We start from the raw sequence: 24,556 nt of genomic DNA, 5'->3' as shown, positions 1-24,556 counted from the left end.
ATTCCTAAGCGTTTAATTTGTTGCAAATTTCAAACAGGGGTCCTGTGAAAAGAAGAAGTGTGATTTTTCTCAGAAACTTTGTAAGTTGAGCACGTTCCCCTCTGCTATCAGGGGAAGGACTTCTTAAAAGATAGCCCCAATGTCAAAACCTTCTCTCCAAAAACACCAGGTTTGAAAGGCGGAAAAAAAAAAAAAAGCCCTTCCCATGGAGAATATGAGTAGCAGAAACAGGAGAAAAACAGGAAACGGGAGGTGAAGACAGAGAGTAGTTGAGGACATGGAGAAGGACATGGAGAAGGGTACGGAGAATGGGCACTGGATGGAGAATGGACAGGAAGCAACGCAACACATCTGTGGAAACACAGCAAAGGCAGTCTCATCCTAAATCCTGACAACTTTGCCAGGCCCTGAGCTACTACTTAGAAGGAGTTAAGTACCCCATACATACACACAGAAACCCAAATGCAAAAGGAGTGGGGAGTGGGGTAGGTGAGGCTTCTAAGAGGGGTCTACAGCAATATGGGTATGAAGAGTGAACCAGAAAAGGGAGAAAACCACACAGAGCCAGTGATTTTTGTGAAGAGGAATTGGCAGCCAAAGCAAACCTAAATGTTATATAGGTATTTAGAGAGCTGGCGACGTAAAAGGTATTCCTTTTTATTTCCAGTCATTTGTGAACATGAAGAAACCTGACAGCCCCTCTAAAGTGAGCGGCCAATTCATCAAACCTGGCCATCAGACTGGGACTGCGCATCCACAAGTGGATATCACCAGCTCCTCTACTGATGGGGAGAATGAAAATATGAAATTCTGCTACCTTTTAACTTACTGAAAACCAGAGAAATACAGTAAGCCCTCACCTAATGTCATCCATGGGTTCTTGGAAGCTGCAACTTTGAGTGAAATAACGCTAACAGTTTTTCCCCTCATCAGTGCTGTAACAAATCCACGTCCAAGGAAACAACGCAACTCAAGGACCTGTTATATGTTTCACTTAAAGCTTCACTTACAGTTTCCAAGAACCTATCGACAACATTACATGAGGACTTAGGGTATTTCAAGTTTAATCAGCTACCACAGGTTTTAAATAAATATACATTTTCATGGAAGAAAAATAGCCTATTAATCTCGGATAACACTTTAAAAGCATTTCCAAAATTAAAACTACCAAATCTCAAATACTTCTTATACATCTGGAATAAATTTAAATTAGTTATTATGCAAGTGAAGTATCTAGATGCAGATGGGCTAGATCCAAAGGTAATATCTCTCTCTTGGTTAACACTGTAGGAAAAAAAAAAAAGAGGTTGGGAGAGTAGGGAGTGGAGTCGGGGAGGTGGTGAGTAAAGAAAGCTAAATAGTTTCCATATAAAGTTAGAAGCACATTTAGATTGCTGAACTGGGTTATATAGTTTTTAATAGGATAACGCTACAACAGCAAACACGTGAACAATGGAAACCTTAAAATTATTTAAAACCCAAAGTGTAGATTTTACCAAAAGGTTGGACAAAGTAGAACACACGCAAGTGGTAGCACTGGCCAACATACACACTCACACATAGAGAGTGTGTGTCTGCATGAGTACACACAAATATGCATACATATATATGAGTACACACAAATATGCATACATATATATGAGTACACACAAATATGCATATATATGAGTACACACAAATATGCATACATATGAGTACACACAAATATGCATACATATATATGAGTACACACAAATATGCATACATATATATGAGTACACACAAATATGCATACATATATATGAGTACACACAAATATGCATACATATGCACACACATACAAATAAATAAGGCTTTCAGCATAATGAGACAAAGACGTTGTGAGAAGTTAAAACAAACAAAGAATATCACAAGATTATGACTTGTATGTAAGTCCTCCAGGGCATATTTAGAAGCAATGATGTTTAAACAAATTAGTCATATTTCTACAACTGAGAAGGAGACTGAATAGAAAGCTATCTCAATTTTTTCATAAACACAAAATGATTATGCAACACAAAATTAGAAAAAAAAAACCCTATGTAGATTTGTGATTTTTAAAAGCTTAATATCTAGATGAGAAAAACAAAAAGTAGTGTATTTTATGGATTATTTGAAACTTGAAGGATAAAGAATGGGATGGACACCCCATTCTCGATGATGTGCTTATTTCACATTGCATGCCTGTATCAAAACATCGCATGTACCCCATAAATATACACACCTACTATGTACCCACAAACTTTTTTAAAATAAAAACTTATAAGCATATTTTACTGATTCCAAGTACCTTTTTCACATTTTCACATCTCCTGAAAAAGGAAGTCAACTTAATCGGTGGTGTTTTCTCTTTTGTAGAGACATAAAAAATAATGATGCATTTAAAAATCAGTGGCATAGATTTGACAAAATGATACCAAATAACCCTAAAAAAACAACTCAAAAAGGACAACTATATGTAATGCCCCATAGATGAGAAACAAGCAGAAAGGCCATCCCATCTAGCTCAGTGGGTAAGAGGTGTACACATGGGGGATGGGCAGTCAAGACACACAAACATCCTTCAGCTGAGGCAGTACACCTTAAATGAGAAGGTACCACTTCTCTATGTTTTAGAGTTTTTATCGCTCACAAATAATTCAAAACCTTCAATATTAGGCATAAAAGTTAAATTCACCAAATTTTTTTTGAAGCGCAATGTAAACGAAATACTTATGACAACACTATCTTTAAAAATATTCTGGGACCCCATAATTGCTTCTAAATCTCTGAAGGTGGGGCCCACGCATCAGTATTTTAAAAAAATTTCTAGCAATTCAAACATGCAGCGAAGATTAACAACCAGTGACAGCACCCGACATGGCTGTGTGCGGTGGCTCACACTTGAAATCCCAGCACTTTTGGAGGCCAAGGTGGGTGGATCACAAGGTCAGGAGTTCAATAGCAGCCTGGCCAATATGGTGAAACCCCATCTTTACTAAAAATACAAAACTTAGATGGGCACAGCGGCGGGCACCTTAAGTCCCAGCTACTCAGGAGGCTGAGGCTGGAGTATCGCTTGAACCTGGGAAGCAGAGGTTGCAGTGATGCAGTGAGCCGATATCACACCACTTCACTCCAGCCTGGGTGACAGAGCAAGACTCTGTCTCAAAAAACACCTGACATACAAAAGGTACACACAAGCTTTTTAAAAGTACCAATTATTAAAACAAGAAAAATCACACCGAATTTTCTTTCCTGTTGTTACTACTCAAGATTAACATATACTAATAAAATTTTAGAGAAATTTATGTAGGACCTAAAGTAAGGTCTCAATGATAATTTAATGTGTCACTTTCAAATAGAAAATCCTAGATAATTAAGCTCTTGAAATCTGCCCACACTTGAACCTATGTAAGTAAAGCTTTACATATTTTCAAAAAATTAGGGACATACAAACTGCAGAGAACTCTACAGGAATTAAAGAAAGAGAAAATGGGTGGTAAAAATAATTTTAGAAATTATCTGTTCTAATCCTCTTATTTTAAGGTGAGAAAACGGAACCCCTGATCAATGGAACCAGACTAAATGGTAAGGAATTTAAACCTGTATCTGGGGACCTTCTTCCTTTTCTCAGAGCCAGAAAGTTTCATTAGGTGTTTTCACTTAAAGGAGAGAAGAAAATTTAAGAATCTAATTAATTGATTTTTACAGTATAAATTCAAGTCCAATGACCTTTCATGTGAACTTCATAAAAACAAATCCAGGAAAAAAAAAAAAAAAAGCTGCACAAAACAAAACGTCTGTGGAAGGTGCAGAGTTAATAAGATTTGTATCAATGAAGGGAAACAGGCTTGAAACAAATTTAAAGAGGCCAGACTGGTAAGGCTATTTCACCCTTCCTGTTGAGCCATTTCCTATGTCTCCTAAATACATTATCCAGAGCTACTTTTCAGCACTTTGGCTCAAATTCTAAAGAATCTCATTTTCTTCAAAGTCTGTTCTATGGTTAATTACTTGCCTTCTAACTACTCTGGGTATAGCCAAGAAACAGGTAGAATGCACCTGTTGTTCTTGAGTTACATCTGAGATGGAGCCTGGCATTCTATTCGCTTCTGAGGAATGTTAATTGCTGTTACCAGCATGACAGGTGCAATGAGGAGCAGAAAAATGATCAATGAACTCAACCACTGAACAGGAGCAGAACTCAGACACTATGAGAAAAATCCACAGCGCTGTACCTGTAATTACTAATAATAATCAGTCTGGCAATCAACAATTTGACCCTTGAAATAGATTTTTTTAAACAGGGCCCAAAGTTCTAAATTTCTACAATAGTCCCTGTCCACATGAGGAAAAAAAAAAAAAATGTGTAATTCCATTTTCCATGTTTCTATCGAGCCAATTCACTCACCTCAACTGTCTCTCATGGCTTCTCTCTTCTGTAGGCAATGTTCCTCAGTTCCAGATCATTACTGGTGTGGAGTCCTATCTATTTTGAATCCTGAGTCACTTCCTTTCTCACCAGTTTCATGCTTTAAAACATTCCCATTTCTGTACAATACTTTACAAAATAAAGCCAACTCCCACATTGGTCCACTTTTTTTTTTTTTTTTTTTTACCCTCCACGTTGGCTTCTTCTTTTACTGTGGCCCAGTTGACAGGGAAAAAGGGATGTACTTATTACTTGAACACAATCTGGGATATCTGTTTAGAATATTTTTCATATTTTTAAGTTTCCTAACTTGGTGATCTCCAAATACTACACAATATTATTCATTAGACTTTAAAATATCCTGATGATATCTCTAGCAATCATATTCTTACTACAGGGAAACTGAGGCACAGTGAAGAAAAGTAAGTTCCTAATAAAATTAGGAACCTAATAAAATTAGCAACTGAATTAGGAAATGTAAACTGAATGACTACAAACAAATCCTTTGAAAATTAGAGTCCCGGGTTCAAACCTCAATTCATTCAAACTGTAGAAAAGGGAGGAAAAAATTTCAAAAAGAAAAAATTCTAGCTTTGAGCTTACAAATAATAATTTTTAAGTCAATTTTTCTTATTTTTCTGCATCTAGATTTAATTTTTTTCCCTTTTGTCCATTGTGTGACCAAACTTAATTCTGAGAGCCTTCTTGTTCATTTAAGGGTACAATGTCTGTAAATACCCTTCTCTTCCAAATGTCACCAACCCCAACGATCTCCACCTCCATGATTCTCAGAACTCCTGAAGTAAGAACATCAGTAACACCCTGAACTCAGAAATACAAATTCTCTGGCCCCACCAACCCCAGACCTGAATCAGAAATCCTGGGGGTAGAACCAGCAACTGTGTTTTAACAGGCCCTCCAGGTGATTCTGGTTTATGTTACATTTTGAGAACCAAGATTCTACCTGTTGATAATCTTGAGGGTCTGACATCAATGTCATATACTGAATTCCTATACTATAGGGACCACCCACCCAAGTCAAGCACCAAAATGATTTCTGGGGACCTACACTGTTCGAACTAGATTAGGAAGGGAACAAAGAAGGAAGCCAAAGTCCCAGTCCAATTCTTTCATAAAGGCATGCAAAAACAGGGTTCACAGTAGCTTATCAGCTTCTGAAAAGTGGCAAGTTTTAAGATGGTTATTTTCTCACCTCACTTTTTTTTTTTTTTTGGAGACAGGGTCTCACTCTGTCAGGCAGGCTATAGTACAGTGGTGTGATCTTGGCTCACTGCAACCTCCATCTCCTGGGTTCAGGCAATTCTCCTGCCACAAGCCTCTCAAGTAGCTGGGATTACAGGCGTGCACCACCACACCTAGCTAATCTTTGTATTTTTAGTAGAGACAGGGTTTTGCCATGTTGGCCAGGCTGGTCTCAAACTCCTGACCTCAAATGATCCGCCTGCCTTGGCCTCCCACAGTGCTGAGATTACAGGGGTGAACCAACACGCCCAGCTTTCTCATCTCATTTTTTAAACTCTGTCCACTCTGCATAATCATACCTGTTCCAATCAACTTTAAATTTCATTAAACATAGGTGAACTTCGAATTTCATTAAACACACGTGAACTATTGTGTTTACATTTAAGTATAAAATAAATCTGTACTCTGCTGAAAGCAGTAACTCATATTTCTGAAGTTTCTTGTTTATTACTTAGAAGCTTATAACCAAAGCTAAAAAACAATTTTAATAGGTTCAGTAAAGTCAACTACAACATAGATTTTACTTAATATGCATAAGAATACAAGATAAAAGATCTTCAGACACTTTACAAAACTGCCAAACTTACTAAAGAAGATGAACCTGAAAAACAGCCACAGGTACACAGCATGTGCACTGCAATGTACATGGGAAGGCACAGCACGAGAATTTCTTGAGCTGTCCTGAGGGTTACGTTAACCAGAGCTTCTCAACCTCACTGCATATTCGAATGGCCTGCGAGCTTTTAAAAATCACTCATGCCCAGCCCCTACAATCTGACCATTCCCCTGTGCTCAACAATGTGACAATTCACTACAACTAGCCTAGATATCAACTTTTAAACTTTTTTTTTTTTTTACGTTCCCAGGTAATTCTGATGTGCAAAAGGACACAAACCACTGTTAATACACAGTTTTAAAATTCTGCAATGTTAGACATGTCCTTTTCCTTGGGCATATGATCAAGAACTATGTCACTCAACAGGTGAGTGCTTGACTCACAGAATGAGAACTGTCTTGACTATTAACTAAGAATAAATTAACCAATTTAATCCTGGATCTTTATTTCTAACTCATGGGTTGACAGTGCCACGCTTTTTTTTATATTTTAGTAACATTTTTAAAAAACTATTTCAGCCGGGCACGGTGGCTCATGCCTGTAATCCCAGCACTTTGGGAGGCTGAGGACGGCAAATCACCTGAGGTCAGGAGTTCAAGATCAGCCTGACCAACATGGAGAAATCTCGTCTCTACTAAAAATACAAAACTAACCGGGCATGGTGGCACATGCCTGCAATCCCAGCTACTCAAGAGGCTGAGGCAGGAGAATCACTTGAACCCGGGAGGTGGAGGTTGCAGTGAGCCGAGATCCTGCCATTGCACTCCAGCCTGGGCAACCAGAGTGAAACTCCATCTCAAAACAAACAAACAAACAAAAAACTATTTCAAGCTTACACTCAAAGACAATTTAAACATTTAATTATACTACCTGCAAAGATTACTCTTCCTCAACAGAACACAAGTTCAGTTCTCGCATTGCCTAAGTACAGATGCTCTTTAACCTGCGACCGAGTTACATCCTGACGAAACAATCGTAAAGTTGAACAATCTTAAACCATCATAAATCTGGACCATTTATACTTGTTTTGTCCACAGGGTACCACAGTGCAGCAGGCAAAAACTGACATTGCTGGATCTAGCATAAGACATACCTAAATGATCTTCAAACATCCAACTGAGGAGAACTGTTAAAAGACTTAGCACTTCAAGAACAAACAAACAGTTTGACATTTACATGAGATAAGTATATGTGTATACCCACTTTAATGAGAACTGCAAAACGAAACAGGAAACAAAATTCATCTGGTCATTTCTCTAACACAGAATGACATTTTCACTAGAAGACAGAACAAGAAAAGGGCTTATATTTTAAGTTTCCACTCTTTTTTTCACTCCCAAAGACTTTTCCCTTGATGCTAGGCCTCCTCTTCTTATCAATTTGGAACAGAAATAATAATCTGCTAATACATACCTGGGAGCTTTTTAAATAAAGTGAAGATGTGGACACTCCTATAGCTAGAAAGATAACAAAACAGATGTTTAAAACTGGCTCCACAATGCAATATATAAAGCATCCATAAAGGTGTTCCATAATTTAAATATAACACCTTTATGGAGAGGAAATACCCAAGTTGAGGAAAACGAAAAAATACTCACTTAAAAAAAAAAAAGTTTGCCTTTTAAACCCATATTTGTTACTCTTAATGCTTGTACAATTAAGAGACAGAGAGTAAAAATGTTTAGTGCTGTCAATTATGTTATAAGACAAACATTTTTCTAAGACACTATAGTTCATCCACCTTAGGGAAACATTCATCCAGTGTGTTCTCATTGGTCACAAGTCATGACTATCTCCTAAATGTCTGTAATACGTGTTTCTCCTTCCACATCCCACCACAAATGCCCTCCTTCAGGCTTGACGCCTGCCTGCCCTCTTCAATCACACTGCTGATAGAGGAAAACCATTATGCCACCTTCATTTAACTCAGTAAACGATATGATTTGCATCTTTGTCCCCTCCAAATCTCACACTGAGATGTCATTCCCAATGTTGGTGGTGGGGCCTGCTGGGAAGTGACTGGATTGTGAGGATGGAACCCTCAGGAATGGCTTAGCACCATCCCCATGGTGATGAGTGAGTTCTCATTCAGTTCACAGGAGATCTGGTTGTTTAAAAGTCTGGGACCTCTCCCTTCTCTCTCTTACTCCTGCTCTCGCCATGTGACTTGCCGGCTCTCCTTCGCCTTCTGTCATAATTTTAAGTTTTCTGAGGCCCTCACCAGAAGGAGATCCCAGCACCATGCTTCCTGTATATCCTGTAGAACCATGAGCCAATTAAACCTCTTTTCCTTATAAACTACACAGTCTCAGGTATTTCTTTATAGCAATGCAAAAACTGAGAAGCACAAATCAGACTCATTTACTATTTATATTTATTATGTATGTATGTATGTATGTATGTATGTATGTATGTATGTATGTATTTTTTGAGAAGGAGGCTCGCTCTGTCACCAGCCTGGAGTGCAGTGATGCGATCTCGACTCACTGCAACCTCCGCCTCCTGGGTTCAAGCAATTCTCCTCCCTCAGCCTCCCGAGTAGCTGGGACTACAGGTGTGCACCACCACGCCCAACTAATCTTTGTATTTTTAGTTGAGACAGGGTTTCACCATGTTGGCCAGGATGGTCTAATCTCTTGACCTCATGATCCGCCTGCCTCAGCCTCCCACAGTGCTGGGATTACAGGCATGCACCACCATGCCCGGCCCTCATTTACTAAAGCATAATTTGTTCTTGGGTCTGACACAGAGTTTACTAAGAATTCATTACTACACATAAACGCTATAATTTCCAAAAGCAAGAAAACATAAAATATTAATAAAATTAATGAGTAACCTAAATTAAAATATTTGTTAATAATATAAAAATAAATAGGAAGTTTGGGAAAAAGTTTATGCATCTTTAAGGATTAAATAGCCTAACATTTTCTAAGGTATTCCCATCCTATTCTCCCCCAAAAGAAGGTTATTAAAAGCATCAATATAATGATTCCTTCATGCATTTTTACAGGTAAGAGAAGCTAATCCACATACTGGACTTTTCAGAATTACTGTTTTTGGAAACACATGCCTATATTATCTTAATTTGAGGAACTAAGAGTGAAAATAACTAAATTTAACTACCTAATCAGAATAACAAAAATAAATAACTTCTCTAAATTAACTAAGAGAATTTTTCCATCATTCTATCTTCAACAGCACCATCACTGTCTGAATGTTCGTGTCCCCCACCCCACCACAAATTCATACACTGAAATTCTAACCCCAAAGGTGATGGTATTAGAAGGGGTGGTATTGGCCGGGCGCGGTGGCTCAAGCCTGTAATCCCAGCACTTTGGGAGGCCGAGACGGGCGGATCACGAGGTCAGGAGATCAAGACCATCCGGGCTAACACGGTGAAACCCCGTCTCTACTAAAAATACAAAAAATTAGCCAGGCGTGGTGGCGGGCGCTTGTAGTCCCAGCTACTCGGGAGGCTGAGGCAGGAGAATGGCGTAAACCCGGGAGGCGGAGCTTGCAGTGAGCTGAGATCTGGCCACTGTACTCCAGCCTGGGTGACAGAGCGAGACTCCGTCTCAAAAAAAAAAAAAAAAAAAAAAAAAAAGAAGAAGGGGTGGTATTAGAAGGGGTGATTGGGTCATGAGGGACACTAATCCCTCATGAATGGGATTAGTGTCCTTATAAAGGAGGCCCAAGAAGACCCCCAGGCCTTTCAACCATGTGAGGACACAGAGAGAAACTGCCATCTATGAACCAGAAAGCCGGCCTTCTACAAACACCAAAGAAACCAGTGTCTTGATCTTGGACTTCCCAGCCTCCAGAACTGTGGGAAATAGATTTCTGTTGTTAATAAGCCACCCAGCCTACAGTATTTCTGTTATAGCAGCCCGAACAGACTAAGACAAGTATCATGAAATGACTTTCCTTCAGTCTCTATGCCTCCTACGTGCAGGATAGGCCCTGGGATACACAGATGACTAAGCTTTGACCCTTGCCCTTGAAGAACTTAATCCAGTCTTCCTTAAAGACACTTGTAACATGAACTTTTCTATTTCAGGTTGGAAATGTAAGAACAAGAGCAAAAAATACAGAAAGAATAAAGCAGGAACTGAAAGACTACAAGCTGTGAAATAACCTGTGGCCAACCATTGAGGTAATGTGACACTGCTTGCTTTTCTGAATTATCTGACATGCAAAGATCTGTGACATTTAAAGAACTCTAAGCAGTGGTACCTTCGGAGATGACATTTTAATCATTGTTTAACAAGCCTAAAGGGCAGAAGGGTTCAGAAGCTAAACTGCGATTGCATAACTTTTAAACATGTTATTTTGAAGTGTTAGAATTTAAACGTAAAGACATCTAAAAAATCCTAATAACTCCAGTTCACACAGGTTTTCTGAAATGTTTTAAAATGATTAGGTAACAAAAAAATGAAGGGGGGGGGTTCAATGCCCACCCATAATAAAGACCAAAAGCTTAGTAATCACTCCTATATATTAGGCCCTTACTATGACTCAGAAACTGTTCTTAGTGCTCTCCACACAGTAACTCATTTAATCACAGCAATCCTTCAGGACAGAAATTACTACTCCAGCTCTACAGATAAGGAAACTGAGGCGTACAGAAATTAAGGAACTAATTTTACAATATACAACTAACGTGCAGGGGATTTTTAAGCCAGGCAATCTCACTCTAAAACCCATAATGTATAGCCCTTCCCAATGTATAGCCCTTACTGCTTCTTGGTACTGCCTAAGAACAGAATGTACTAAATAAAAATTTTAAGAAGTATGGAAACAATTTTTTTTTTTTTTTTTGAGACAGAGTCTCGCTCTGTCGCCTGGGCTGCAGTGTAGTGGCACCATCTCGACTCACTGCAACCTCCATCTCCCAGGTTCAAGTGATCCTCCTGTCTCAACCTCCTGAGTAGCTGGGATTACAGATGCCCACCACCACACCCGGTTAATTTTTGTATTTTTGGTAGAGATGGGGTTTCAACATGTTGGCCAGGCTGGTCTCGAACTCCTGACCTCAGGTGATCCGCCCCACCTAGGCCTCCCAAAGTGTTGGGATTACAGGCGTGAGCCACTGTGCCCAGCCAGAAGTATGGAATTCAATGAAAATGTAAAAGGAGACACACTAGAAAAACTGCTTTATTGGATAAAATAACAGAGCCTTCTCTGAATATAGCTGCTCATGCATGGTGCGAGAGTGAATGGCTGTTATTCAAAAGAAAACCAACAACTAAAACTACAACAAAATTTACTTTAAATTCATGGAACACTGAACCTGTTGTTTTAGCTATAACCCCATATCTGAACAGTATATATATTCTTATAAACCTTCATCTAAAATGTCTGAACTGGTGCCATCACCAGCAACCCTATGAGAGCAAGTCTATCATAAATAAGCAATGAAAGGGAGACTAGAATTTCAACTGATTTCTCCAAGTAGGAAAATGAAGTCATTGCCCACAATTAATCATGCCATCTATTTAGGGGGAAAAAAGCAGCAAAGCTGTGGATACAACTAGATAATGATGATCATAATAATGACACTTACAATGGATTATCCTCACAATCCTATCAGATAGATAGGTACTATCATTGTTCCCATTTTAAGAGAGGAAACTGGGGCTAACAGGTTAAGCATTAGCTACCAAATGACCAGGGATTCACACTACAGAACTATACTCTGAGAACTCAACACCAATTCATCTTAAGTCTGATGACAGAACATTGGGTGACAGTTTTATCTAAGGGTTTAACATTCCATTCTTATGTAAATATAAGAATAAGCATAAAAATCAAGATAACTGAGACAGGAAGAAGAAACGCAGGAAGCAGCATATACCCTGAGTACCTCCCTTGAGAGGGACTTAAAACCTCCTAGGAAAGCAACATAGTTTGGTATTGATGTAACCCAGCCTCATGACATTACACAATCCCAGCAAGATGACAGTTGCACGTTCAATCACAGCCTTTGCTCTCATTCCTTCCATAACCCAGACTTTCTCCTCTGGGCCTGTCAGTATTTTCCGGCCCTGGTGGAAACCACCTGCTGGTAAACTTCCAGTTACTCAGCAACAAGAGGCTGTCTGTAAAGGGGTTTATCAGGTCAGCATACGGAATGTCTATTTGTAACAAATAGCTGTGCATCAGTCCATGTTGAGAGGAACTGCTAACTCGTCATGTACAAAATAAAGCCCCCAAACATTTCAGAGATCAAGAGTACTCCACAAAGCTGAAAGTAATTTTTCTTCAATCTTTCTCCAAATTTAATGTAAATCCTATCATGGAAAATGAAAAAATCTTCTAATGAAACAAATATATGCACACACACATGTAAATATATATTTGTAGTATAAACACACACAGGTAAAAGACTGGTCTTGAAGCTAACATTTAAGAATCGTAAGGTGAGCTGGAAAATTGGTAGAGTGATTCAGATTTTCCTAGAAATTCAGACTGTCTTGGCTTAGAGCCCCCAGGAGGACTAACTATACAGCTTCAGATCAATCAGAAAGAAAGATGGCCATGACACTAGGGTTAGCCTTGGCAAATGACTTGTTATTTTCAATTCTAGAAGATTTTCCAAGTGAGGCCTAAGTGTTCACAATAACATTTCAGCTTGTTAGCAATCCCTCACAAATCCCCCCAAATACTAAAGAAATGGGTTTCGGCCAGGCACACTGGCTCATGCCTGTAATCCCAACAATCTGGGAGGCCAAGGTGGGAAGATTACTTCAGCTCAGGAGGTTGAGGCTGCAACTGAGCTATGATCGGATCGTGCCACTGCACTACAGCCTGGGTGACAGAGCAAGTCTGTCTCAGAGCAAGTCTTTCTTTTTGAGACAGGGTGCCCTGTCTCAAAAGAAAAAAAAAAAAGAAATGGTTTTCAAGGCAGTTTCTTATGTAGAAAACCAGCTCCTAAAACGCTAATCTTGTAATAGGAAGAAACATTTCCATTTATAATACAGATTACAAATAGTCAAATAACAATTCATCCAATATAATAAAAGTTGGCAAAGATTTAGAATTTAATGCATTCATGTTACAATAATTTTACTTTCAAATCACCCAAATATTTTTTATCAAAAAACTGGTTGCAAATTTAAGCCAAGACAGAGATCCACTACAGTCTTTGAAAACAGGCTTCATTTGCAACAGGTACTCTTTCTGGGTTTTAAGCTAGTAAAACAGGAATTTCTCATTTACATGCAAAGTATGTATAAAAGGGAGAGACCATATACATGCTTTGCTTTTGAAGTTTCAGTCTACCTCAGTTTGCAAGCTCAAGCTATGACACCATTCTTGTCATTTCACACTAAACTAAGCAAGAGATAACCCAAATTCCCTAGGACCTGTCATAAAATTCTTAGAAAGAATGACAGGTCACTGTTTTAATGTGCCAAACAAGTCTAATAAATGCACTTAAAGTATCACACAAGGAAAAAAACAAAAGCAACATTAAGGTCCCCAAAGTATCACATAAGGAAAAACAAGTAACACTAGGGTCCCTGTGACATTCTGGATGCTGACTCATACATGGAGGGGCGGGGGATGGGAGACAAATGAGGAAATTCAGAAATGGTGAACAGCTCTCAATGGTGCCATTCACAGAGTCACTGGGCAGAGCGTGGTGTTCATCAATGATACAGTTCCCACACTCACTGGGGCAGGGGGAAAATTAGACACAGAGCTGAGGGAGTCTTACGGAGAACAAGCAAGAGCGGAAAAAGTTTCACATTCGAATAGCTTCAAAGTTACAGCCATTTCATAGTAGTGCCCCCCTCTTAGAGGTCCCCTCTGACCACGCATTCTGTTGTCATTTAGTCATTTCGAGGTCTCTATTCACTTAACACAAGTTAGCAGATTAACTGCTATGGTAAAAGATTCCTAAATTATTTTGGACAGAACCCATTAGTAATTAAGTATCTTTAAATATTACTGTTTACTAAAATAATGGTGCTTCCTAAGAATTTTACTTTAATCAGTTTTTTTTTAATCAGTATCACACTCACCTGTTTTCCTTAGCCTCACAATTTATATATAACAGTCTTAAATAAAAAATTACAGTATTAATGTAGGGTCATTATAAAAGTTCTTTAGAATTTAAACATGCTTCTCTAAAGGAAACTCATTAACTTCAATTATCAACACAATATGGTATTTCAAAGTTCTTCTATTGAGATTTAGAGACTGCTAAAAGCACGTAACTAAACATCTTAAACTGCCAACAGAAGAGTAAAACTGAAAAGAAAAATCATCATGCTTGAATGTAATACCAGAGCCAGTCAGGAATCCAGTCAGTAATTATTCTAAGCTGTGTAGCTGGGGAGCGGGGTTAAGATACACTGTTTCCTGTCACAACTGAATTCACATCTAATTCGAGAGCTAAGGAAAGGTTTACGCATATAACCAGACTGTGTAGTGCTACCTCTACCTGCTCCTCCAGAATTCAGGGAAAAGTCAGGCAGTCGTCTGGGAGGGCTCTTGGAAGAGACAGGCCTGAAGTCTTAAAGGAAGCATGATGTTTGTTTTGGCTGGCGGATTTTACAGGGAGCAGATAAAAAGATGGCATGTGTAGACAGGAAGGAAGGCTGCATTGCCAGCACCTCAGCCCAGACACAGATATGAAAATAATGGGAGAGACCCAAGTGTGCCCTCTATTAATTCCTGAATTGAAGCAAAGGCAAAATTCATATTGATTGCTAAGATTCTTTTTTCCTAACAATTAGCTCTTTATACACTTTGATCTGGCCAAGAGAAAATAAATCTTTTGTCTAGGATGCCACAGGTATAGGCTGACCCCAAGTGAGAATAAACTATGACCTTTTTTGGCCCCTTCGAGACCTGTGATTCATGTTTCATGGGAAATATTGAGAAATATTCCATTAGAAATTAATCTGCATTCACAGCATATTGTATGCTTCCTGTGTTTTCTTCCTTATCACCAAGGACATTCTCATAAAAACACATTTTTTTTCTTTTTTAATAGACAGGGTCTCAGGATAGAATGCAGTGGTGCAACCATAGCTCACTGCAGCCTCAAACTCCTGGGCTCAATCGATCCTCCCACCTCAGGCTTCTGAGTAGCTGGGACTACAGGAATGCACCGCCACAACTGACTGATTTTTTCTTTTTTTTTTTTTTTTTTGGTAGAAATGGGTCTCACTATGTTGCCCAGGCTAGTCTTTAACTCCTGGCCTCAAGCAATCCTTCTGCCTTGGCCTCCCAAACTGCTGGGATTATAGGTGTGAGCTTCCCCACTCAGTCCATATTCTTCTGTATTAATTTGCTTTCAACTTCCAAGCTGCCTTTTAATGAGATCACAATGAGCTTCTGAGGTCTTTCTAGTGGTTTCATAAATGTCCTATAGATAAAATTATCAGACTAATAAATTCAGTTACAAGTAAAGAGGACCGACCTCATACAATGTGACTTCAAAGTTTCCAGGAAGGCCCAGCAACCAACTCCACTCCCTACCTGAAATCCCCACAAAGCAGTCCCTAATCTGAGGGCTAGTGTTAAAATAGCAAAGTTATTAGGCTGACAGTTTCAACCATGGCATCATCAATGGGTATGACTTCAAAATTTCCAGGAAGGCCACCACCACCCATCACCTTCCCCTCAATTTAAAAAAACACCAGCCGGGTATGGTGGCTCATGCCTGTAATCCCAGCACTTTGGGAGGCCGAGGCGGCCACATCACGAAGTCAGGAGATCGAGACTACCCTGGCCAACACAGTGAAACCCTGTCTCTACTAAAAATACAAAAAATTAGCCAGGTGTGGTGGTGCACGCCTGTAGTCCCAGCTACTCAGGAGGCTTAGGCAGGAGAATCGCTTAAACCCGGGAGGCAGTGGTTGCAGTGAGCTGAGATTGTGCCACTGCACTCCAGCCTGGGCGACAGAGTGAGACTCCATCTCAGAACAAAAAATAAACAAAACAAAACAAAACCACCTCCCACCTGTTGGCCGGTGTTGAAAGAACGTAAGTAGAGTTTCGATCTCTTAAATCCCTAACAAAATACAAATATTTCTTTCAGAAATTTCCATTACAGTGTGACCATTTTCAGATTCCTTTCTATTACGTTTTTAAATGGCAAAGAACTGCCTCCCACCGTACCTACGAGTCCTCTCCCATTGTCCTGGAGCTGGAGCCCTCCCTGGCCCCAGTCGACAACAGCTGGAGCTGGAAGCTCCACCTGGAAGCTGAGCCACCCCAAATCTGAACCCAAACCTGATTTGGGGCAGAAATAATGTAATGAGTTCTAAACCAATATTCCCTGCATCACACTGTCTGCTAGTCACTGCTCAATCAGTATATCTCACTTTGTTAACAAAGTGCTCGCCCCAGCTTATTCCCAAGACTCAGTCTCCACCATCCACTTTTGTTCTGCGAACCACCTGTCTCATTCTGGGTATCTAAGTACTCATCCTACTATCCAGCTCAGAATCCTGTTACTCCAGGAACAGGAAGTTAACCTTGCTGTTATCAAGAGAATGGAGTCCTCCCTGACATAAAGGCACAGAACAAGGAACTCAGGGCGTCAGACATACCAGGGAAGAAAACTCAACTCTGCCTCTTTCTTGCTATGTGACTTTTTGACAGGCCTCAGCTTCCTTGTGTGTAACTACACACTCACTAAAGGACAGAATGCATAGCACAGCCTGAGCTGAATAAATGTCAGCAATGGCAGAGATGATGTTCATCACTGGGAGTGTGAGGATGACACAGCAACTTGTGTTGGAATGTACAAATATACTGCCTATTGCCCCATTTTATGTTGCTATATTCTACCCAACTGGAGTGAAACATTCACAAACTCATACTGGAACTCACATAAAGGCTTTCTTATTTTTTGCCTGAGTGACTGCCTTTTATACACATTAGTGGCGGTCAATGAGTCTGAACTTGGGGTTCAGCCTGCTAAGCTGACTTTCCTTCCAGTTTCTGCAGTTCATCCTATTGCCCTAGTGCTTCCGAAACCCTAGCAAAGCACCTGGATCCAGGTCCTAGTCCTCATTCCATCCTGTGCCATTTCAATTAATTGGGCCAGGTACCACCACTCCCCAAAATGAAGATAACCATAGTATCTGAGACTTCAGAAGAGAACAAAGAATAGGAAGCCTGGAGGGAGCCAAAGATAAATGGCTCCACAATTCTGTTTTGGTCAAAGGCATTTTTGAAATCACTGGAAGGAGTGTTAGTGTCACTTATCTCCAAGTATCATCATGAATAAATACAAAGCTCCCATTGTGAAGACAGCAATATACTTGCAACATTTCCTGCGAAGTGCACCAGTTATAACATGGATTTAAAAAAAGAAAAAAGTGGGGGAACGGCTAACTCAGTGAAGTTACACATACATATACACACACAAAACATATACACACACTACATACACACGCACACACTCCTTAGACACCAAAAAGTAAACTCAAGTGGAATGAAAGAGATTTTATGCATGTTCATCACTAAGTGATTTGCTTTTATAGATTCTATTACACATACTTAGTTGTAGAGGGACATAATCTACCAGCCAATTAATGGGGCTCCAATGTTACCATAACCAGAGGCTTAACTGCTTTCTTACTGAACTGAAAACCTCAGCTTCATCCCATATTGGTGACTTTCATCTAGTTTTTCTAGTGTGATTTTTTTTTTTAAAGATACAGGGTTGTAGGATTCTGAGGTTTTAATTGTTCACAATATCCATTTATTATAATACTATAAATAGGTGAAAGACCCTGTAGTCCATACTATTTTAAAATACTTCTTCTCTTCCTTGACCTGAAGTTTCCCCCATATTGTTCATCGACTAAGACTAGGTTTTGATTTTAAATGATTTAGAATTCCAAAGATCAATTTCTGGGACACAACAGAGAAATGCAGAGTAGAAATCATTAATAAAAATGATTAAATAATCTAATATTAACTTCAATTAAAACTCATTAGCCTTGAATCTTTAAAAATATACTCATTTCTCAAGAAATATTTTCTAAGTTTTTGTTCTTATAGATACAAAAATAAAGTACAAAGCAACATGCTCTACTACTATGCAAGGCAAAAAAAAAAAAAAAAAAAAAAAAAACCTGTTTCTGTATAGCTCATTATGGGAAACTGAAACTAAAGGGCATTTCCCCCAGTTTGTTTGTATATTGGTAAGCAAGTTCAAGTATTAATAATAAAGCCTCTGATTAGATTCCAGTTCAATTAATAACCTAATACTGATCTCAATTGCATGCCAATTTACCATTTACCCCATAATCCCAATCACTGCCAAAAAGAGCTATCATAAACAGTGCCTTTTAACACTGCAGTGTTTACCAGCTAACATCAGATCTAGGTTGATCTTCCTACACAGAACTCCATATGGATCAAAGTACCTATGTCATTTATTTCCAAGTGAATATACAGAAGAGGCATTAGTATACAAACTAGAAGTGTCCTAGGAGCTATAATAAAAGAACCACACCCAGAAGCCTTACCTACACCTGGAACTTTAGGTGACAAGATTCTGAAGTCTGAGCTAATCCTATAATGGGATAAGACTTTTAGAGATCTTGGGAGGGGGAAGTTTGCATTTGGAAGGAACATGAATTATCGGGGGCCAAAGAGTAGACTGTGTTGGGCAGCCTCCAAGATGGTCCCCAATGACCTGCCTCTTGGTATTCACACCCTTTCATAATTTCTTCTCGAGTCTGGGCTGGACCTACTAGCTCCCTCTTGCCCTCTAGTTATTGGCTCTGAAGCCAGATGCCATAACATAAGCCCCCTCCGCTTCTCCATGGAAAGGCCCACTTAACAAGTAACTGCAGAAAATTTCCTACCAATAGCCCCCTGTGAGTTAATACTTGTTGTTATAAGCCACCAAAGTTTGGAGTAACTTGTTACGCAGCAATAACTAACCAATAGATACCCAATACAGATTTTACCACTACAAATATCCTTTGGATAACATCATAATACATATTTGAGACCATGTGACAGAAAAAAGAAAATGAATATCCAAGATATACTTTACATCTAGAAAATTACATGCAGACACACATAGAAAAACATTACATCCTTCAAATAAAGAAAAAATCTTTGATTCGATTATTTACCAAAAATGTCCTTACCTTGAATGCACTGAAGTGTTCCATCCTCCGCTCTGATTGTGAAAGTCTCACCTGGATTAACTTGAACGAGAATAACCTGCCAAAACAACACATTAATTTCAGTTTAATACTGGAACCTCTGGGATTTGTCAAGTGTTATTACCTACATTTATACACTAGACAGGAAGTATGTAGCATAAAATGTTTTATAAACACAAAACTTGGAATATAAGTCTTAATTGGAGGTATGGGGATAGAAGGAGTACATGCATTTGAATTTAGCTAAGTGAATTCTCCTGTGTTGCTTATGATGTTATCTAACTTTAAAAACTCCATTTGAAGAAAATTTTTCTTTGAAAAGCACAATTCCTTTTTCTCTTTCACAAATTTAGAAACTACAATTAAAGAAGAAAAAAGACCAGAAACCATACTTATAGAAGAAAACTGCATCTAGCAATGAGGTTTTGACCTAACAGTGTTGCATACTGTTCCCAAGTGTCTATTACTGATCTGGGTTATATGATTCCATTGTGTGACAACAAAAAAATATTTACAAGAAAAAATTTTGTAAAAAGAATATCTGTGTATAGGATCTTAAGACAATAATGAACAGTATTCAATAAATATTATAAATAGGCCCCACCAAATACCCAAATGTTTAAAGTCAATGTTTTACTTATATGAACATAAATATTTAATTTTAGACAACTTCCAAGACTAGACCATGAGTGGTAATAGCAAAATACATTCTCTCAACAGCCTTATAGTTTTATTAATAGTTTTAATCAAAGGATAATCAAAGGAAAAAAAATCACTAATTGATATCTAAATACAAGTTAAAAGACATAATACAAACTTAAAAAGCTATAGTTAGGCTGGGCACGGTGGCTCACACCTCTAATCCCAGCACTTTGGGAGGCTGAGGCAGATGGATCACTTGAGGTCAGGAGTTCAAGACCAGCCTGGGTGAAACCTCCTTTCTACTAAAAATACAAAAATTAGCCAGGCGTGGTGGTGGGCACCTGTAATCCCAGCTACTTGAGAGGCTGAGGCAGGAAAATGGCTTGGAGGTGGAGGTTGTGGCATGCCACTGCACTCCAGCCTCAGTGACAGAGCAAGACTCCATCTCAAAAACAACAACCATCACAAAAAGTATAGTTAAAAACCACCATGTACAAGGCTAACACTTTTTAAAAATCACCATAGAATTTCTAGAAATTGACAGGATGTCAGTGTCACATTCATCCTACAGTTACTGCAACAAGCCCTGTTCTTCCCTGGCTCGAAACTGTCAAGTATACTGTTCCGTCTGTCTGTAATACTCTTCCTGTACTCCCTCATCTTAGCTTACCACCTACCTTCCTCCATCCTCAACCAACGTCTATTCATCCTTCTCAGCTTGTGATATAGTGTTTAACTCTTAGGACAGGTCAGGTACCCGGCTATGTGTTCTAAATCAAACAAAAAACTTGCTCTACTGCTTCTTCCTAGAATTTACAACTGCAATTAATTAACTAAGCAATTATGTTAGTGTCTGTCTTTCCTTCTTCAATCTAGGCATGATAGGGATAACATCCAGCTATCTAGCCCCATGCCTGGCATAGAATAAGTTATGTGCTCAATAATTACTTTCACTGGATGAATGAAAGTCATAAAACATTTTTTAAAAACTATTGCAAATAATTATCTTAGCTTAGAAATTAAGTTTTCATAAGACGCAATTTAAAAGTCAACTTTATTTACTGTATACACCATAATTTGTTTTGTAAAACTATTGAGATCAAAGCCATTTCATCTTTAAAAACTCCATCTTTAATATCCATGTATTTTGCCTCTTCTAATAATTCATCCAGATGACACTGCTGGAATACTAAAATTTTTTACATCAAAAAATACATTACCTGGAAAAAAATAGGATCATTCAGGGAAACTCAGACTAAGCTTCACCCCTGGTGCTCTTGAATTATGACAGTTATTTCAAGGCAATTTATTTTTCCTGTATAACAACTGTAGATAATCTTTGAGTTTTCAGTATTTAAATTACCACCAATGTAAGTACATTGTACTGTTTCAAAAACTCAAAAGGAAATTCCTTCAAGATCTCTAGAATGATTAAAATATTTGTTTTCTTGAAAAGGAGCTTTTAAAATAATTTCTTTAACATGAAAATCATTTATTTTTACATAAATATACAATATAAAAACTACAATGGAAGAAAACAACACTTCAATACAGACGATTATCCAGGTCTTCTTAAAGGTCCTTAGACCAATTCTAGCATCACTGTAATAAAGCAGAAACCATTTGCTTTGTGTTTAAAGCTCTAGGGATAGAACTGTGATATATGCCCATGGAATTAATTAGTTGGGGGAGCGGGGAACCAATGGATGCCAAGACTCTATGTCCTAGATTTTCTCTGACAATCCCAAATTCATATACTCTCTTCTACCACGCTCATAATTGTCAGACAATGTGTCCCGAATACCGGTTCAGAAAACACAATTCACCAATATTACGGAAAGTCCCAGGCAAGAAAACGGATTTCTGAATTGGGACATGTCCAGACTGTCGTCACGTTATCTGCTTATCATATTGCATAAAAAGTGTCTGTAACAGTTCCTCAGTGGTCACTGACACCAGGCCAAACTTCAAAGAACGACCCAGAGGCATCCAGCCTCTAAGGTCCACTTATGTCTTCCCCCACTGCTTACTGAGTTCAATTCCTGACCCCCATCCCACTTCTTCAGCGAGAAAGATGATAGGTAACGGGCTTTTAAGCATCCGACGAAAATACCACCCTTCAAATGTTTAGTTCATGTAATTTTCATTGCTGCTGAGTAGCCATGGCAACCAGATTATAATCTACCAAGTTACCTCAGAAACCAGGCAAGTCTCCTGTGTCCCAATATCAATTTTTCTCAGTAGAGGAGAAGTCATTATTTAAACAAACTGTATTCATCTTGGCACTGAGGTATTTTAAAAGAAAGCATTTTATTATACTGAGGGAGGCTGACCACCTAGCTGTTTTCATTGTCAATAAAGCAGAGATAAAAATAAGTTTGACACACACCAGCCCAATGACCGGTCCTGACAGCAGACATGAATGAGCTGGCGGCAGGTCTTGCATCACGCAGCCCCAGAGGAGCATGAGTCACAACCTGGCCAACTCCCGGCACTTAACCTTTCCTCTCATACAAGTTGGGCAATGTTTCTCTCTCTCCCTCCCTCCTTCCCTCTCCCCAGCCACAAAGCAGAAATATAATAACTGCTACAAGTCCTCCTTAATATAAAATGCGAAACAGAACATTGCTGTCCAAACCGCATCATTTTTCGTCTACTCACTAAGCATTTCCTACTTTTCCAAAGTCAGCATTAAACTGATTCATATTGCACCACGTCTTCACAGGAAGAAAAAAAAGACAAAGATTTTAACTACTGATATTTTTTTCTCCAGAGATGTTAAGAAGAACCATGCTAATCAAATCATGAGAGCATCCTCTAAGCTACTATTGCTTCATCAGATCTGTTTCAAAACCGTTAGTGCTACAAGAACCATGAAGCTGGAAATAAACAGAAGGCAGTTTATCAAAGTTTAATAAAAAAATAAGTGACCACTCTTCCAAAGTCCACAGAAACAATAAAACAAGAGTTACAATTAATGCAATTGAGCAAATACAGCATCATGGGAATTCTTTGTCTAACAGGGGAACTGAAAGAAGGGGTACTATCTTTCCTTTACAGGTATAAATCTAAAACTAACTCTGTTTCTTACTCATTAAAAGAGGGAAAGGAAGGCTACTTTTGCAGTTTAAACTTTGGGTGGCTGATTAACCAGGTGTCAATAGTATCTAAGACTACTTCTGGAGGCAAATGTCTAATTTATGCCTCAAATAAAAAAATCACCAGTCACTCAAATAAGCAATCAGGGTAAAGTATCAGTCCATCAAAAAAGCTTCTGGCCACGTACAAGCGGCTCATGCCTGTAATTCCAGTGCTTTGGGAGACTGAGATGGGGAGAATCGCTTGAGACCAGGAGTTCCAGAGCAGCCCAGGCAACATAGTGAGACTCCATATCTACAAAAATAATTGTAAAAATTAGCCGGACATGGTGGTGCATTCCCGTAGTTCTAGCAGCTCAGGAGGTTGAGGCAGGAAGATCACGTGAGCCTAGGAAGTCAAGGCTGTAGCAAACCGTGACGGTGCCAACTGCACTCCAGCCCGGGAAACAGAGCAAGACTGTCTCCCAAAAAAAGCGTCTCCTGGGAGAATGGTACCAACTGACCAAAGGCAAAATATTACACTTGCAGCATTTTTAACCGTTAAATCCAATCCTCAGACAATCAAGATATAAACCATGCAGAAAGGAGATCCCATTTCACTTCCAGAGTTTTTTCCACTGGCCACACTTCGTGAAGCTTGTTTTCATGTATAAATGAACACTTCCTCCTTGGAGCCCACATTTATGATTATCCAACAGGTATCTTTAAGGGGGAAAATGATACAATCTAAAAGCTGCAGAAGAGTTCCACTCAACTAAGGATACTATCCAGGAATACCTAATAACTTTAAAAGTGACCTTTAACCACATGAGAAGAGTACTACCGTCTATTCCTCATGCCACTATTTTCTGGTCACATATACTCCCACTCCCCACTCCTCAGCCCCACCCCCAAGATTCCCAGTCTCCAAGCTCGTCCCAGGCCCCCACACCCAAACTGTCTATTCACACACACCTTTGAGACCCCAGTCTGTGTGCAACAGACCACAGCTGGCCTCAGGCAAAACTGAAAAGTAAGCAGTATTTGTTTTTTGAGTCCCCTCTTTTCTCCAAATCAGGAAAAGGGAAGTGATGGGGTGCGAATGCCCAATATTGATCTTTGTGGTAATAACACATGCAAAGAAAATGTCTAGGATTAAAAACATAAGCAAGTAAACTAGAAAGATCCTGGTAAGAAGATGTGAATGTATCCATTGCCTCATTTTGCTCACTGCCCTACCTGAAGCCTGAATCCAAAGCTGATTGAAAAATAATATACAATAACAGGAAGCCCCCAAGCGGACCTAAGCAAACACTGGGAACTCAAGGTCCAAGGGCACACATTGTAGGTGAAGCTCCCCTTGCTCAACACAACCCGT

General features: G+C 39.1%; 1 protein-coding gene across 7 annotated transcripts in view; it reads right to left on the bottom strand.

Moving 5' to 3' along the window:
• The window catches only part of FNDC3B (fibronectin type III domain containing 3B), a 363,826-nt gene that overhangs the window by 250,662 nt on the left and 88,608 nt on the right, over positions 1 to 24,556 (bottom strand). For all 7 annotated transcript variants that reach the window (XM_050780053.1, XM_050780054.1, XM_050780057.1 and 4 more), the window contains one exon: positions 19,442 to 19,517. In XM_050780053.1, coding sequence (XP_050636010.1) covers positions 19,442 to 19,517 — 76 coding nt within the window. The remainder of the gene's footprint in view (positions 1 to 19,441; positions 19,518 to 24,556) is intronic.

Source organism: Macaca thibetana, chromosome 2 (genome assembly GCF_024542745.1).
Source record: "Macaca thibetana thibetana isolate TM-01 chromosome 2, ASM2454274v1, whole genome shotgun sequence".
NCBI lineage: Eukaryota > Metazoa > Chordata > Mammalia > Primates > Cercopithecidae > Macaca > Macaca thibetana.
This window is presented reverse-complemented; position numbering and strand designations above follow the sequence as displayed.